Raw genomic sequence first — 10,986 nt, forward strand, 5'->3', positions numbered from 1 at the left:
GCGATTGTCCCGGTTGAAAATCTATTAAAAACCGCTTTCAAATTTCTTTTCAATGCAACTTTCCTGCAGTGTAGAGGAATATTTTCTTTATCAAATAGTACAAAATTAAGCCTTCTACCTTTGTCCTGTTCTGAAAAATCTTTTTTTGAGCGGCAATACAGCATGAAAGTGGAATTGTCCCGATTGAAAATTTGTGAGAAATTGCTCAAGTGTTTTTTTAATCCTTCAACATAGAACAACATCTTCTCTTCAGGATCAGGGGGGATCAACTTCATGAAATGGGTTTTAATGCTACTTTACTCCAAGATAGAGGAAACTCGGCTCTCTATTAAGCGCTGAAAAATCAAGCTTCCAAGCTTCCAATTTTCCTTTTGAAATTTGTCAAAAACGTCTTAAAAATGCTTTTTAATGCTACTGCTCTTCAGCATATGTAGATCCATATATTCGCTATTAAATAATGCAAACCTGGGATTTCTAACTTTCACACGTTCTGAGTAATGATTTTTTTTAAATCAGCTATCATGGAACGAACACGTGCAAATGGGCCGCTTGAAACCGTCTTACTTAGCCAGAAATAAAAAATGTTACATTACCAGATTTATAAAGGAAACTGAAAAATGAAATATATTATATTTAACAAAGGATTTAAGTAAGTAACTGAAAATGAGAATTAGCAATAAAAATATGTTAAATTTTAGCATCGGGATGTTCCAAATAGTTTGAAATTTTTATGCTTGCAATTATTTTTTGCATGCTATTCGTTTTTAACTATTTAAAATTTAAAATTTCACCATGAAAAAATCAGAGTAAAAATTCAACAAGCTAATTTTTCATTCATTTTCAGATCCATGGACAAAAGATTGGTTCCTGGTGGGCAGCGCTGGAAAATTGGCCCTAATTCTGATAGCTTATCTGCTTTTCTGCATGAAAATCGGACCCAGTTTCATGAAAGATCGAAAACCCTTTAAACTAACTCGCACGATACAACTTTATAACATTTTTCAAGTCTTTGCCAACGCCTATTTAGTTTATGAGGTAATTTTTCCCGTTTATATTTTTTGCTGTTATTGTTTCATTTTGTGTGTTCTACTCATAGGGAATTCAGAGCGGATGGTTTACAAAGTACAGCTTTAAGTGCGAACCAGTGGATTATAGTGAATCCGAATCGGCTCATAGGGTAAGTCTTTATGAAAATAAAACCTATTTAACCGTATCGCATGTATAATTTTTCGACTTTCAGATGAGGAGCGCCGTATGGACTTACTACATAATCAAGCTTACCGACCTTTTGGATACCGTGTTTTTCGTGCTAAGAAAAAAGTACAACCAAGTAACGTTTCTTCATATGTACCATCACAGCATCATGCCCTTTTGCTCATACATTGGAGTCACTTTTGTGCCAGGTAAGTCACTGAATTTTCGCATTTTTCGTGAATTTCCTAGTGTTTTTCCAACGTTTTTAGGTGGACATGGATCTTTGATGGGTGTCTGCAACGCTTGCGTCCACGTGGTTTTATACTCTTACTATTTCCTCGCCTCCTTAGGACCCGAAATGCAGAAATACCTCTGGTGGAAAAAATACGTGACCAAAATGCAATTGGTAAGTTCCGTTCCCCCCTAAAAAAGCTCGTCCAGCCTTCAATTTTCTACCTCACATTGCAGGTGCAGTTTCTCATCATCCTCACCCACAACCTTCAAGTGATCCCAAGAGATTGTTCGTACCCAAAAACTTTCAACATACTCCTATCGATCCAGGCGGGATATTTCATATATTTATTCGGGTCGTTCTACGTCAGGGCGTATATAGAAAAAAAGCCCCAACCCACCATCATCAAAGTGGAAACCCAGGCGAAAGTGGAGGAGAATGGAAACACGATCATCTCAAATGGAAAATATGCCAATGGAACGCACCTAACCAATGGAAGTGCTGTTGTTAGCAATGGAAAGGCGAAAACTAACTAAAAAAGTTGTTGGAGGACATTCTAGGAGATAATTCAAGTTACTTTAGGTGGATGGTGCAGAATAACCTGAGCACAATCTGTGATAGTTTATTCCACTGGATAGAAGTGTGTTTAACAGGAACCTTTGTTAAATGGAAGTGAAATTTTTGTTTTCTGGTTGCATGAAATAAACTCGATTTTTGTTTTCAAACGCCTGATTATTGCACGATGTTGGGTGGAGCTTTAAGCTCGGAAATAAAACGCGATATAATTAATTCAAATATAATAATAAATACTTTTGTTTGCTTGCGCCGGCTCAATACCAGTAGACAAGTTTGTCTTCAAATGTGGCCTTTTCCTAGTTGCGATGCGATTATTTTACAAAATTCCTGCCTCGTATGTACAGGGTGTTAGCTTTGGGATTTCGTGAACCGAAATTGGGGCAAAGTTGCGCCTTTTTAGGCTAAACAAGCGACATTTGCGTAAATGATTTAGATTTTTTCTGAGATATTTTAAAACAATTGTCATACTATTAGAAAATATTTTTCCTCTCTAAATGTTTACACTGTATTTTAACCGTTTCTTCACACAACCGGACTTTTGCCCTAATTTTCGCAACACTCCCCTGCAATTTGTGACACCCTGTAGATGAAGCACTAATCCGACAATACACTAAAATCAAGCTCAAACGGGCGTTTCGAACAATACGTTTGACTATGAGAATAATTGTGCACTTGCAATAAAACTAAGTGATTTCAGTTCCAGTCCAGAAATCTTATCTAAATTTGTAAAACTATGTTGTGAGCATTTCATCCCTAGGCGCTAATTGGGGTGCCATTAATCAAAATTTCTTCGAAAAATCCGCTGGACGATGGTCGAAGGTTCATGCAATAAAATTATATACATTTTAGATACAGAGCAAGCGCTCCATGTCTTTGTCTAACGTCTACTGAGTTGCAACTGCGAATTTTTCGCGCAAAAGTCTTTAATAATCCTAAATATGTTGAAACTTTGAAGGTCTGGGCACAATTCCCAAGCTGATGGATGTTGCTCAATGCGCCCCAAATGTTCCAACTGAAGCTACTCTATGAAGGTACTTAAGGCTAAAAATCTCACAATTACATTGGCAATTTACTAAAGCTCCCGCAGTTCACTGAGGCGAGCGTTTTCAATAAATAAGTAAAGGTTTGATACAAACTTTTTTCATCAGTCAGTGCGCTTGAACCCCGTTTATTTCCTTTGGCTGCCAAACAGCCCCAAGTGGCGTAAAGCGTTAATATCCGGAAATTGTCCTTTGAGGGCAACATCAGCCACTAGCTTTGAGAGCCTCTCGCTCTTTTCCTGATCGGGATTCTTTGGCCCATTCTCCTCGTGGCTTTGCTCGGTTTCTTTGGCCAGTTGTTTGAATATTTCCTCGGCCTCTGATTGGTCTTCTTCTGGGCTTTTGGATGACGAAGATTCCTCGTTTAGCTCCTTTTCCAGGTCTTTGAACACCTCATCTTCTGAGCTGGTTGCTCGCTTCAGTATAGATCTGGACTGAGTTTCTTCGGGCGTTGGCAGAAGCTCATACGTGCTGGTTTCAATTTTCGACACCTTTGTGGGCTTTGGAGTGCTTCCTACTTCAATCAGTTCAACATCGTGCTTCATGATGTTGGTTTCACTGGAGCTTTGAACTGTTGGGGCTTCGCCCTTTCCATCCACCAGCTCCACGTCTTTCAGTATGGACTCAGAAGTGCTGTCGATGATTTCCAAGCTGCTCAGCCCAACTCCGCTTTCCTTGCTAGCAGGTTGGATCAGATCCACGCTTTCCAGTGAGGATTTGGTGGGTGGCTGGAAAGTCTCCACGCTTGCTGCTTCAGCAGAAACCATTGATGAGTGGTTGGTTCTGGGCGTGGTTAGTTCTCCGCTGTCCATTTCCACACTTTCCACTGATCTGGGAGAGGTTCCATTGATCGGGCAATCGGGCTCGTCTTCTGCGTCTTTGATCTCAATTGAAGCCGGCTGGACTTTGTCTTCTTCTAGAGGTTCTTCTTCTTCTCTAGGTTCCTCCAGAATCTTCACCTCGGCAATCAGTTGGGGGCCTTCGTCTGCCCAAGAGTCGTTTCTGGGAAGTTCAGTTGTTTGGTTGTCGGCTACCAGAGTTTCTTCGAATTTTTCGAAGTTGGGCAGCAATAAATCGCTGACTTCCCCAATGGAGGCAATGGTGGTCTCAATGTTTGGCTCCATATCCTCATCTATTGGGGATTTTTGCACTAGCAGCTCCTCCGGAAGGCTGGCGGCTGTGAACGACTTCAACGAGGCATTATTCGGCTGGTTGGGCCCGGTTTTCAGCCACTCAATATGGGTGTCGTTCTTAGTCTGGTTGGTGAGGAATTCGTTGACTTCTGAAAGGAAAATCTTGGTCTGTTTGGTGGAACTCTCCAGCTCCAGGTCGGCCTTTTGATGGTTTTCCCCGCCTGCTGGCATGATGTCAGGCAAAGGGGGATAGGCAGGGTTCTGCTCTGCTACCGGTTCGGTGTTTTTGGTTAAGTTTTCCGTGGTGGTTTCTATAAGAGTTGACTGTGTGACATCTTCCTTGTAAATTGTTAGGTTATTGACCAGTTCTTCTATTGGGGTGGAAGCTGGGGGAGCTGCAGTTGTTGAGTTGGCAGGGTTCTCCTTTCTCTTTACCAGGCTCAAAATGTGCGTGCTTTCTGACACTCTGAGCTCCAAATCGTTGCTGTCTGAAGAAGCATTGAGATCCCCAAGTGGTTTGGGCAAATCCGTGCTTTGCAGGAGAAGATCCTCTGGAGTTTTTGCAGCTTGATCAGGAGCAATGGGGGCAAATTCTGGTTCTATTTTCAGCTCATGCACCTCCAAACTCTCCTCCACGCCACCCCTTTGAAGGCCCTCAGCTCCAATGATGGTGATGACGCTGTCCGGGGTCGTCACGTCTTTTTCAGGCACCAAGTTGCCCTTTTTGAGGAACAAAAGCTTGTCGCCGATTCGCAGGACTGGCGGCGGGTGCTGGAAAACCTCAGAAACCTGAAACAGCAGTGGAATTATTTTTTTAGTGCTGTTTTGATGGGGGCCGTACTTCGCTGGACTCTGGCTCCGAATCGATTCCCAGATCATTTGAGGCGTATTCGCTAGTAGGGAGGGCTTCTTCGATCAGAAGCGTGCCTTGAGGCTCAGAAATGAAGATCTTGGGCGGGGCCGTTATGGGAATTTCCTTGCGCTCTGGAATTATCTCCTGGATTGTTATTCTGAAACATTCATGAGAATTGGCAAGTTCAGCGTCGTTTGGTGATAGCGCTCGTACTTATGCTGGAGGCTTTGCTCCTTCAAAGGGACTTCCTGAACGGGGACTTTGTTGATTTCCTCCAGCGACAGCGCTGCTGTGCTGGCGTTGGTTTCGGGCCATTCTTCCGCAGCAACTGGCCTGGAAGTGCTGGGCGTTGCTTCTGTGCTGCTGGATCTGTTAAAGTCTGCAAAAAACGCCTTCTTCAGCCTCCAAAGGATTTGGAGGTGGCAAAAACTCACCAATCGGCGGACAATGGTCGTACTTAGGACAGCAGGTTCCCGGGACTCTTTTGCCTTCGCAGTCGTTGCGAATGTAGCAGGAAACTTCGGTGCATTGCACCTCGCCACCTCTACAGTAGCAAACTTTGCATTCTCCACCTGGACTGGATTCGAGTTTTTCGCCGTTTGCATACGTGTGGCCATTGTGTTCGCATTCTGGAAAAACTCAGCCATAGAAAAATACCGTATGGAAGATTTGAGATGAACCCGACTCATTCAGTCATTTATAATGCGCAAATTAAGCCGTGGAAGTGCGAATGGTGCGCGCAAAGCAAAACTCATTAAAATCCTTTCCCTGACGAGTGTACGATCTGTCGAGCCACTTTGAATAAAACTCATCGGCACTTCATTTGTTGGTGATTTTAATGAAAACCATGTCAAGTGGATTGCTGAAATTAAAACTGTCGAGTTTCCATTTGCCCGAATCAGTCGACTAATTATGGTTTTAATTGCCGCGCATGTTGATTGGGTCTTTGATCATTGTTCCAGCTACTCTCTAGTTGAGTTGCTACTTTTCCTTGCAGCTAGATTTAGTCGCTTTTTTTCGCTAACATCGTTTTTAGTGGATTCAATTGACTCAACCTGTATAGAATTGTCAATTAACTGTCCAGTAAGTTGGAAAAGCAACAGGGGTTTTGGGGCTTTTTCGGGGTGTGGGGCAAATCGAAATATTTCCAGTGAATCGGGCCGGGGCTTAAGAAATGCAATTTACGTTCGACAGACCGGAAGAAAAGCCACCACTTACGGAATTCGATTTGATAAATTACGAGACTTATGAGGATTATTTGGACTCGCTTTATAATGATCTGGATAGATGTTATTTACAGGATACAAATATGTGTCGCAAGGTAAATAAGCGCTATTTTTTTAAGTTTGTTGCTGGTTTTAATCAGTTTTGACCGCAGAGGAGTCTTTTGGGGCCTTTGAGGTGCGCTTGATTTTATTGCATCAAAAATTTCATCGTCTTATTTTAAGCGCGCATATTTTACAAACATTTACATCACACAGCGTGCGTAAGAAACGCTGCAGTAAGGAAAACAGATTTATTTCTTAATTTTTATGTCAAGTTCAATGAATTTTCATATACAAAATACCAACGAAAATTGTATGTTTTTTCGTTATTGGGCTTACGAATAAAGAACAAATACAGTATTTATATTTGGCTTGCAAAACATTTGTTTTTGCAACCATACGGCGGTCATAATTATGGTCCAAATTAACGTATTTTCAAGCTGAAAAATCTCCTTTTCTTAAATGGCACACCCACTATATTGTTACTGTTATTTATTCAAATTTTTGCTTTTTCGACACCATGAAAATACGCATTTTGAGAGTTAAAGGCCGAATTGTATAATAAAAAGTATTTGAAAATTGCATAAAAATTAAAAAAATAAGTAAATTCTTGGCTGTTTTCCGCGCTCCAAATTTTCTGATGCGCTCTGTATAATTGTGAATATTTTTTAGAATAACCGCGTTTACTTCTTTATAATCTAACTATGAGAATCTTGAAATAAAACTCTAACTTTGCTCTATCGCTGGGACACCCTGTACAGCTAAGGCAATTGATTAAAAATTGAGTATTAAAAATTGACCAAGCAATTGATGAGTGTTTTCAGAAGAAATTTGAGAGAAAAATCACATTTTTATGATAAAAAACAATCGTAAACCAGTCAAGAAGCTATTTGACTCAGCTAATCAATAGATAGAAAGCAGAAAAAAAATGTTTTATGGCAAAAAACAGAACATTTTTGTCTTGATTGGTTGACCAATAATTACAATTTTATAATTTTTGGAAAAGTTTGGTTTCTAATAATTTTTTATAATTTTCTTAAACTCTCAGGACTAGAGCTTTAGACCAAGAGCATGTTTTTGTGTAGAAAACAGCAAATTTTTTAAATACATCCACAGTTTGAACACTTTTCCAGTGGCGTACAAGTTACAGGCAAATCAACCCCATTCAAGAACCGTAACGGATTCATGCTATACAGTTTTCTAAAATTTATTATTTTTACCTTAAAAACAGGAAAAACAGGTTTTTTTGGAAAATGATAATCGGGCGAAAACCACCAGTAGAATCGACCTCAATTTTTAAAGCAAAGTAATTACTTTGGAAAAAAAATGCTAAAAATGTTTGAACAAAAGTTCGTGTTTTTGATCATAAAATGTAATTTTTCTCTTAAACTGTGCGGTCTAGAGCTTCAAACCAAGAGGAGGTTTTTGTGTATGAAACAACCGAGTTTTGAAGCAAGTTGGTAATTTTACATTGTTTTCAGTGGCGTAGAAGGTAGGGGAAAAACAATCCCATTTCAGAACCTTCACAAATTCATGCTATAATTTTTTGTTTAATTGACTATTTTTAATAGATTAAAGAAGAGAAAAGTGAATTTTCAATAAAATAATACAAAACCATTGTCTCCAAATCACCAGTAGAAGAATTTTAAATTTTTTACGCACTATTGATTTTCCAAATTTTGTTCATGTTTTTATTACAAAATGTAATTTTTCTCAAAAACCCCAACACAAGTACATAGAAATCAACGATTGTTTCAAAAACCAGAATCAAATTGCGATTCGCCAGTGGCGTAGAAGCTAAGAGCAAAACAATTCCACTTAAATACTATAAAATTTATGTTTTTTAACTGACTAATCAACAGAAAAAATGAAAACGTCGTTTTCAAGGAAATGGCACAAAATAATGTTGGCAAAACGATTACATTGTTTTGAGCAAATTATTGATTTTGGAATTTTTGCTCATGTTTTTCCTCAAAAATGCATTTTTGCATGAAAACGGGCAACGTTACAGTTTTTTGCAAGGAGTACTTTTTCGTGTAAAAATTATCGGCCTTTTAAAATGTGCCCTGGAATCAGCATTTGCTTCAGTGGCGTAGAAGTTAGAGGCAATCAATCCCGCTCAAGCACTTTAACAGTTTCTAAGCCCTCATCAACAGCAAAATTTGCAACATCGACAAAAAAATCGACTAAACGCTCATAAAATCGACAAGTTTATTAAAAAGACGTATCGAAAACTGCAATTGCCTGCCTGAAATTGTTTGGGAATTATGGACGCAATTAACGTTTGTATAAAAATGTCAATCATCCCCTTGATCAAGTTATGCCAGTTTAGTTCAGATTACCCTGTATAATTAAATGCAGCGAATTCAAATTATGTCATAGCGCGTAGGCCAAATATGTGAATTACTTGAAAACCAAAAAAAAATTAAAATTGTTTATATAATATAAAAAAAACTGAAAAACCCCCCAAAGTGTTTGTTTTATCCACTGGTTATAGAGTTTTTGTTGGGTCTTTTCGGCCTTTAGAAGGAAGGAAGAGAAAAATCCGTGGGTTCAACACGATATCCATTCCAGTGGCTGTCGAGATAATCTTCAGTAGACTTTTAAAGCGTGGATTATGAAAATTCTGGTTTCAGATAGCGGAGTTCGGATACAGAAGAGACGGCAATACATTCAGCAGACAGGAGTTCGAGCAAAAGCGAAAAAAAGTGCAGTTTTACCTATCGCCGCTAAAACCGAATATAAATGCGAGCACGGGATTTAGATTTGGAGATGCGGCACAAAACGCGTTGGCTCTCAGGGAACGAGCTAACAGAACGGGAATAATGACTACGATCATTTTCATCAAGTATGGAACCTCCAGGTGCACAAAAACCGAAACTGTAAGGCGTTTTCAGCTACACGGCATCGAACGACCGGGAAATATCTGGATACATCGACTACGCCCACAGTCTGATTAAAAAGGACTGGAAGAAGTTTTTCAAGGAGAACCAGCCAATGTATCCAGACCGGTACGACCTGGGCTTCTACAACTGGAAGAAAGATGCGACAGTCATAAACGACTCGCTCTATTACAAGACTCTGATGTCGCCCACAAAAGGTCCAAAACTCCTGTCCAAAATCCGGTTTTCCAAATGTTTTTTCCAGGCTTGGTGTTCCAGAACAAGTTTGACCGCATGCTGATCGTCCCCGATCCTTTCGCCATCATTCCCGGCCAGAAGACCACGAGAGTGAGAGTCAGGACGAAAATGTACAACAACTTTGTCCTGATCGATCACATCTTGAGGTCCCGAAAGTAAATAGAAATTGATTCTTGCCATTCTCACCGCATTGGTAGTCTGGACAGCATCTGTTTGGCCGATGGATGGCTTTGCAGCCGGGCTTCTTCGTGCATTGGACAGTCTCACATTGCACTCCTGGCGGCTGGCAACGGCACTTTAAGCACGGTTGTTCAGCTGGGACGGTTTCATCTACACCGTAAACCACATCTCCTACTATGCAAACTTAAATAAAATAATAAAAATAATGAATTAAAATTTGGAGGTTTATGGGGGGAGGTTTACCTGGAGGTTGGTTGCCTTCGCTGTCCTGGTCCACATCGGGAGGATAGACTTCTCTGACCATTCGCTGCGACCTTTTAACCACCCCTGCAAAAAACAATTTCGTAATGTTAACTGGAGCCAAGTGCTGCTGTCAGCCCAATTTTCGGGTTAAATTTAAGCTCTTTTGATGCAGCCACACAATTATACATCTTCGTCCCGCTTAGGATAGTCATTAATTTCCGTTTTCCAAAATGTCCAAACTTGGGGGCATTCATTAATTGTGGACCAAACAACTTTAATTTTGGGTTTGTTCCTGGTGCGGTGTGGTCTGTCCATTGCATTCCATGAATAAACGGATTAATCTATCGTGCGTTGAAATTTCCATTAAAAAATGGAAATTATGTTGAAGAATTGAAAACTAAAGTAGAGAAACGAGTGATTCGCAAGCCAATCAGCGGATTATAAATACATTGGTATGAAAGTTTGTTGCATTTAGTAATAAAATTGTGTCACGACATACGCAAATATCCACAAGGTAATCGATGGGCATTTTGCATAAATAACGAATTTACTGTGCGATGAGGCAATAACGCAATAAATATGATTATTGAATAGTGTTCCTGTGAAATTTGCAATTATGGGATTATACAACCCGAGTCTCAATGAGTGCCGGCGACTAACTGGTTGCCGATTTTCGGTAAATATTCAATGGGGAAACCGATTGAGAAGGTTTGCCGGTTTTTGTCAATTCAACGGTTTTTTGCGCCTTCAACACCGACCAAACTAATTAGAATTCGTCAATGTAAAGGTTTTTCCACTCGGCCAAAGTGTTGCAGCGTCTGATTAAATAATTTCCTTCGCATTTCAAACGCTGCCAAACGAAAATACGATTCCGCTTCTTTTATAGGCAATCTCCGACCGAATCCAATTTGCCTTGGGAAGAGGTATTGAACTTTTATTAGCGCTAATCCTGGAACATCTCGTTTCATCTTCCACTTTGCTCGATTTCTTCATCATGCACTTTTGTGCTTTTCTTTGAATCGGTTTTGCAACAGTTTCCATCATCATCATCATCATAGGCAAAATAACTGTTTGTTCACCAACAAAAATTAAATTTTAGTATAAATTTGTTTCCTGGGTTTCACTCATTT

At 39.9% G+C, this 10,986-nt stretch overlaps 3 protein-coding genes across 4 annotated transcripts in view; 2 read left to right on the forward strand and 1 right to left on the reverse strand.

Moving 5' to 3' along the window:
• The window catches only part of LOC109545546 (elongation of very long chain fatty acids protein AAEL008004), a 13,608-nt gene extending 11,457 nt beyond the window's left edge, over positions 1 to 2,151 (forward strand). Inside the window, exons 3-7 of the mRNA XM_019916309.2 lie at positions 845 to 1,035; positions 1,097 to 1,177; positions 1,241 to 1,403; positions 1,464 to 1,600; positions 1,663 to 2,151. Of these exons, the coding sequence (XP_019771868.2) occupies positions 845 to 1,035; positions 1,097 to 1,177; positions 1,241 to 1,403; positions 1,464 to 1,600; positions 1,663 to 1,962 (872 nt within the window). The 3' untranslated portion in view covers positions 1,963 to 2,151. The remainder of the gene's footprint in view (positions 1 to 844; positions 1,036 to 1,096; positions 1,178 to 1,240; positions 1,404 to 1,463; positions 1,601 to 1,662) is intronic.
• A 57-nt stretch (positions 2,152 to 2,208) lies between these two features.
• LOC109545544 overlaps positions 2,209 to 10,986 on the reverse strand; it is a 31,304-nt gene continuing 22,526 nt past the window's right edge. The window contains exons 3-8 of one of the 2 annotated variants that reach the window (XM_048666625.1): positions 9,857 to 9,940; positions 9,620 to 9,796; positions 5,463 to 5,657; positions 5,242 to 5,407; positions 5,017 to 5,185; positions 2,209 to 4,964 (exon numbers count right to left, since the gene is read on the reverse strand). In XM_048666625.1, the coding sequence (XP_048522582.1) occupies positions 3,171 to 4,964; positions 5,017 to 5,185; positions 5,242 to 5,407; positions 5,463 to 5,657; positions 9,620 to 9,796; positions 9,857 to 9,940 (2,585 nt within the window). In that variant the 3' untranslated portion in view covers positions 2,209 to 3,170. Of the gene's footprint in view, positions 4,965 to 5,016; positions 5,186 to 5,241; positions 5,408 to 5,462; positions 5,658 to 9,610; positions 9,797 to 9,856; positions 9,941 to 10,986 lie in introns of both variants that reach the window. The other variant, XM_048666624.1, reaches the window with a different exon arrangement.
• LOC109545547 (cilia- and flagella-associated protein 299) lies at positions 5,729 to 9,829 on the forward strand. The gene is made up of 4 exons (XM_019916311.2): positions 5,729 to 6,349; positions 8,930 to 9,141; positions 9,191 to 9,393; positions 9,441 to 9,829. The coding sequence occupies exons 1-4, from the start codon at positions 6,203 to 6,205 to the stop codon at positions 9,590 to 9,592; spliced, it is 714 nt and encodes a 237-aa protein (XP_019771870.1). The 5' UTR covers positions 5,729 to 6,202; the 3' UTR covers positions 9,593 to 9,829.

Source organism: Dendroctonus ponderosae, unplaced genomic scaffold (genome assembly GCF_020466585.1).
Source record: "Dendroctonus ponderosae isolate FM_Combo_2020 unplaced genomic scaffold, Dpon_F_20191213v2 Dpon_F_20191213_5, whole genome shotgun sequence".
Lineage (NCBI taxonomy): Eukaryota > Metazoa > Arthropoda > Insecta > Coleoptera > Curculionidae > Dendroctonus > Dendroctonus ponderosae.

What these genes read in the sequence shown, in the direction of transcription:
- LOC109545547 (XM_019916311.2), top strand. Translation starts at nt 6,203, where the DNA reads ATGCAATTTACGTTCGACAGACCGGAAGAAAAGCCACCACTTACGGAA. An exon ending in ATACAAATATGTGTCGCAAG is followed by an intron (nt 6,350 to 8,929) that starts GTAAATAAGCGC and finishes TTCTGGTTTCAG; the next exon opens with ATAGCGGAGTTCGGATACAG. An exon ending in TCTGATGTCGCCCACAAAAG is followed by an intron (nt 9,394 to 9,440) that starts GTCCAAAACTCC and finishes TGTTTTTTCCAG; the next exon opens with GCTTGGTGTTCCAGAACAAG.